The sequence below is a fragment of the Athene cunicularia genome (genome assembly GCF_003259725.1).
Source record: "Athene cunicularia isolate RWA chromosome 20 unlocalized genomic scaffold, athCun1 chr20_part2, whole genome shotgun sequence".
In the NCBI taxonomy this organism is placed as follows: domain Eukaryota; kingdom Metazoa; phylum Chordata; class Aves; order Strigiformes; family Strigidae; genus Athene; species Athene cunicularia.
In genome coordinates, this window is record NW_020799126.1 from 782,237 (window position 1) to 787,532 (window position 5,296).

The following is a 5,296-nucleotide window of genomic DNA, read 5'->3' on the forward strand; positions in this document are numbered from 1 at the left end:
GCCTCCGGCCCCAGCGCCGGGGTCCCCGCGGGGCCTCAGCGCCCCCGGAGCGGTTCACGTTTTGAACGAACCCGCACGGTTCGTGGTGCCCGGGGCCGCCCGTCGTGCCGGGGGGCTGCAGGGCCCTGGCGAGCGCTGTTTTCTCCCGGTGGGCTGCGCAGCGTCCGGCCGTGGCCGCTGCCCCCCACGCTCTGTCCCGGTCGCCGACACCCCGCGCCCAGCCGTGTGCCAGAACCTGCCTCAGCTTGGGCTGAAGTGAGGGCAGAGCTGAGGCGCTTTGAGCGCAGCTTCCCAGAACCGTGGGGACCTGCCCGGTGCCATCCCCGTTACACCGGGACAGGACGAGCTCCAGCGGAAGGTGACGGCCTGCGCCGGTGCCAGCACTGGTGCGGGCAGAGGGAGCGGGGGGTGCTCTGCCCTACGGGCACCTCCAGCCCTGCCAGCTGCACCCTCTGAAGGCAGCAACAAGACCTTTAACCAGCTCTTTCCCTTGCCTCAGTTAGTCTGGTTACCCCACGGGGTTTGTGAAACATCAGAGTAGACGTTCGCATCTTTCCCCACCCGCGGTTTTTGGATTACGCAGGGTAGAGGAGCAGCTCCCAAGGGGCCATGAGTCACACAAGCCCTCTGCAGTGCCGGCTACCAGCTGCACAAACCCTTTGAGAGGCTCTGACAAGCTCCCCTGAGGCTCTCCCATCCCTTGGCACCTGGCGATGCCGAGGCCGGGGATACCTTCCCAGCAAACTCTGGACGCAGGTGGAGCTGCGTCAGGGCGCGGCGTCGCCGCCAAGTCGTGGTGGTGGTGGGGCGAGGTGCTGGGAAATGCAGCGTGCTGATGCCCGACTCCGTAACACTGTTCCTGTTCCCTCACAGCAATTCTCGGCGCTGACCGAAGTGCTCTTCCGCTTCCTAACGGAGCCCAAGGAGGTACGGCCTGCGCAGGCGCCCAGGGGGAGGGTGTGCATGCAGCTCTCCGTGAGAAACGCGCGGAGGTACGATTGTGTCCCTGCTCTTTCTCTTGAGCAGGTAGAGAGGTTTATGACTCAGCTCTCAGACTTCGCCACCATGAATAAAATCAGCTTGGGCCCCCTGAAAAACATTGTCAAAAGTATTCTTTTGGTGCCTAACGGTAAGCGATACATCTGCATGTGCTGCCCTGAGGCCAACAGTTGGGTCCATTCCTGCATGTGGCTAAAGCCTGTCTTCAGAACTGCGGTGCACTCGCTTTGCACGCTGAGCGCAACAATAAACGGCAGCTAATACATGGATTAACACTTAAGAATCAAAAAATTCTCCTGTTGAAATATCCCTGTTTGCTGACTTGGGCTTTGTATTCTTTATACCCTGCCTGCACACACGTCTCACGGGCTTAACTAAACTCGCCGTGGATAAGTGCAAGCACAGCCCTGGGACAGTGCTTGGTTTAACTTGTACCTGTAAATCCGTTTTGCCAGCCTTGTGTTGGCACGGAGTCTGTGTAGGAGCTGCATCCCAGTGACCCGGCACTGTAATCCCGGCAAGGACAAGTGCTGTTGGAGACCGATCAGACAGTGTGTGCACACCTCTAGGGTGGGCTGGGAGCTGGGGCAGCTCTAGGCCACGTAAATGAGACAGCTGTCCTTCAGTCTTGTTTTAGGGAAACGCATGTCCAGTGGTTTGTCATTCATAAAGAGTGGGGAAGAGGGGCAGGGGCATTCCCCCTGAATACCCCAGATTCCAGCACTTTATGAGATTACTCTGCTGCTGTGGCAGCTCTTTGACACGTTAATGCATCAAACACCTCCACTGCACGTTCATCCCGTTGATCCTTCTCGTTATTAACAGCCCTTTGCTCTTGCCCTCCAGTCCTGGGTTCTCCACGGCTCCCTCCACAGCAGTGAAGCCGTGCACAACTGTTCCCTGCCTTCGGCCGAAACTCGTTCTGCTGCTTCGAGCCATTTCTTCTGTCCAGGAGCAGCGCTGAATAATTTCTTTCCCTACAACTGTCTTGGGGGTATTTGATGTGGAATCTCTTGGGAGTATTTAACGTGGAATCGGGGTTTTTCTCCCTTCCTGACTCTGGCCCAGGTGCTCTCAGTCTCGGTGTCCCTGTCTGTGTGTGCTGGGTCTGGTCCTGCTGTACCTTTCCTCAGCTCCGGGGTGCCACAGGCAGCGCCCGCACAGATCCCAGCAGAGAGCTTGGCCTGTGCGCGCCACAGACGGGGAGCCACGTGGGACGGGCAATCTCTGAATTTATGAGATTCCTGCTCTTGGTTCAGAGAACAGAATCCTTGTAAACTTCCATGTGCTGCCTGTGCCCCAGAACAAAGGAGGCAGGCGCAGCAGGGGAAAGTGTTATATGCACACGTTCACACCCATAATCCAAAACACAGCAGGTAGGTCAAATTAGTAGCCTGCCAGCCTTAACAGTTCTCCTTTAACAAGCCAAGCTTCTATAGGAGAGAAAGCAGCAACTTCAAAACACAACCGCTGCTGCTGTTCCCATGGATACCCGCACTGAAATCTCGCCCGCTCTCCCGGCACTCCCAGCGCCCGGACTTTTAAAGCGCTGGGCATCCGCAGAGGTACCGGCAGGCACGGCTGCGTTTCCTATCTCGAGGAGCTGTGGTTTGTTTCAAAACACAGCCCAGGAACAGAGGCTTCCTATCGCAGAGCCTCCGTCCCTGCATTTATTTGACTCGGTAAAGGCTGGTTTGACTCAGTAAAAAGTGATTTTTTTCTTCCTTGCGTTGTTTATTCAGGTGCCCTGAAGAGGAATTTGTCTTCCGAGCAAGTCAGAGCAGATTTTATTGCTCTAGGTAGGTCACCTGACTTTCACTAAATAAAAGATAATGAATATTTATCACATATAGTAATCTCAGTTTCTCCCACAGGCCTAAGTGAAGAGAAAGCCAGTTATTTTGCAGAACAGGTATTAATATATTTTTGCTTGTTTCTAAGCTAACAAAATGACAGTCTTTGAGTGGGACCTTGTAAATCCCTGCTGCGCTACTGAGACATGTCAGCACTCTGGGTAGTTTCTTCAAAACCAGCTCAGAATTTTGAACTGAAGGTCCTCGGATAACCGATGAGGAACTCTTCATCTAGTGATACTTATGGTTTGCTGCAGCCTCTGCCTCATGGCTTTTGGGATTCCCGTGTTCTGGGTGGCTTTCGCTTGATCGTTTTCCTGCTTTGCATGCTCTGAGCCCCGAGGTCATGCAGTTACACGAACACATGGCTTTTCGCACAGATATTGTTACACTGAACCGGGGTTAAAACGAAAACGGTGAGTTTCATTTACAGAAGTGACAAGCAGATGGAAATCCTAGCAGGACCCAAACATCTTTGAAGGCCCTTCCAACCGCGTGGGTTTGCCCCTTTGCACACCTCTGCTTTGGGCTTCTGTCACCAGTCTGCCTCGTTTCTGACGGGCCTTGAAATCGCAGGTAACAGGGAGAACTGATTGCTCCCATGTCTGTTGCTCTTGCAGTGGAAGGTGAATTCCCCCACCCTGACGCGCCTGGCTGTTGGTCAGACGCTGATGATTAACCAGCTGGTAGATATGGAGTGGAAGTTTGGAGGTAATCGAGCTAAAACGTAATGGGTTTGGAAATCCAGCAGCAGCCCTCAGCTAAATAACTTCTTATTTCACAGTTTGGCTAACAAATTATCTGCCTTCTCTCCTTTCCGACTCACAGTGACTGCTGGGAGCAGTGAACTGGAAAAAGTGGGGAGTATCTTCTTACAGGTAAATCTCCTGCATCAGAGGGTTGAGGTTGGTGCGTGGTTGAGGAAGAGGCTGCGACCAGGCGCATGGGAAGTGCCAGGGGCTGGGGGGGAGCTGGGCCTGGCAGGGACGAGCTCTGCAGCCGCGCGTCTGCCGCGGCGTCCCAGTGCGGCCGCCAGCGGACACGCTGCTGTCGGCTTCTCTTCTCGACACATCGTGGGTCACAGAAGTGTGGCCTGCTCGGAAAAGCTGTTCAAAAGGCTCAAGCTAGCGAAGGTCACGCTGTCGAGGGGGAATGTGGAGGCTGTACGGGCTGCTGCGCTCCCCCACAGCTCCGCCAGCGCTCCCAGCGGACCCCTGCGCGTGGCCTTTCCGTGGGGCTCGGAACACAGCTCTGAATTAAAATGCCTCTGCTTTCTCTTTCCCCAAGCTGAAGCTGGTGATTAAAAAAGGGAGCCAAATGGAAAACGTGTACATAGGTGAGTTCTGGAGAAGCAGCGAGCGTTCGAGTAGGCGAAAGCCCCGGGTGTTGGGGGAGGTGGGGGAGCTTGGTGCTGGCAGGGACCTCTCGGGGTCCACACCCTCGGCTGGTGACGTGGCAGGTGAGGGAAGGAACCGACCCCCAGGCGCCGGTTGCTGTGGGGAGGATCCTGACACGGACCCCCCAGGGCCCAGCCAGCTGCCCCCGGCCAGGACGGAGCACCAGAACGGTTCTCCCCACCTTGGAAGCGTAACCTGACATCCAAAACTTGATGCCTCCTTTTATTTTTTTCCTGCAGAGTTAACTTTGCCCCAGTTCTACAGTTTTCTGCATGAAATGGAACGGGTCAAAACCAGTCTGGAAAGCTTCAGCTGAAAGCGCGGGGGCCTGAACCGACATCTGCCCGGGGTGTTTCCTCTCTCCTCCTGGGCTGCAGATCTGCTCTGACACTCTGATAAGCGAAGGCTGCGCAGCGAGCGGCGTCACGGCCCAGGACCCATCAGTCCTTCACAACCCAAATCCTTGGCAAATGTTAGGGAGCAGCTACAAGTCCACTCATCTTTTTTTTTTATATACTATTATGAGAAATTTTGGTCAGAAGTATGCGGATACTTGTATTAAAATAACAAAGAAATAAACCCATTGCCGTCCTGCTCCATTTGTATCAGAACTCGGTTTTGTGAGAAAAAGAGAAACAGCAGCAAAGAGTCATTTTCAAACTTGGAGGAATGAAGCAGAGAGGACAAGGGGGGGTGAGGAGAGCATCTAACCCGGTGAATCGCTCCCCAGCCTCTCGCTTCTCTCCTGTTGAGAAATGGGTCAGTTACAAACTTCCCCATCGTGCTGCACGACGGAAAAGTGTCTCAGGGGCAGAGGATCGTCAACCTTAAACATCTGCCCCTGTGCACAGGGGTAAAACCACCCCGGGGCTTCCCCGACACACTCGGTCACAGCGCAGGCACCGGGGAAGGTACCGGTGAGGTTTTCTCCGTTCCCAGCCCACACGTGGGGGCACCCAGCAGCACCGCGGGTCCCTGCGCCAGCGTCTGCTTCGGTTCAACCCGGGCGCAGAAAGACGGTTCCTGCGAGAAAGGTGCCGCGGAGCC

The 5,296-nt window shown here is 55.2% G+C and overlaps 1 protein-coding gene across 2 annotated transcripts; it reads left to right on the forward strand.

Moving 5' to 3' along the window:
• The first annotated feature begins 394 nt into the window (after positions 1-394).
• On the forward strand, positions 395-4,846 carry COMMD7 (COMM domain containing 7). Of its 2 annotated transcripts, XM_026862424.1 has the most exons (9): positions 395-756; positions 874-927; positions 1,027-1,129; positions 2,742-2,798; positions 2,874-2,911; positions 3,473-3,563; positions 3,681-3,730; positions 4,140-4,188; positions 4,489-4,846. In XM_026862424.1, exons 3-9 carry the CDS (start codon positions 1,039-1,041, stop codon positions 4,563-4,565), a joined length of 453 nt encoding a protein of 150 aa, XP_026718225.1. In that variant the 5' UTR covers positions 395-756; positions 874-927; positions 1,027-1,038; the 3' UTR covers positions 4,566-4,846. The 2 variants fall into 2 exon arrangements, with proteins under 2 accessions (XP_026718225.1, XP_026718224.1); XM_026862423.1 differs by lacking the exon at positions 395-756 and having other exon boundaries at positions 787-927.
• The last annotated feature ends 450 nt before the right edge of the window (positions 4,847-5,296 follow it).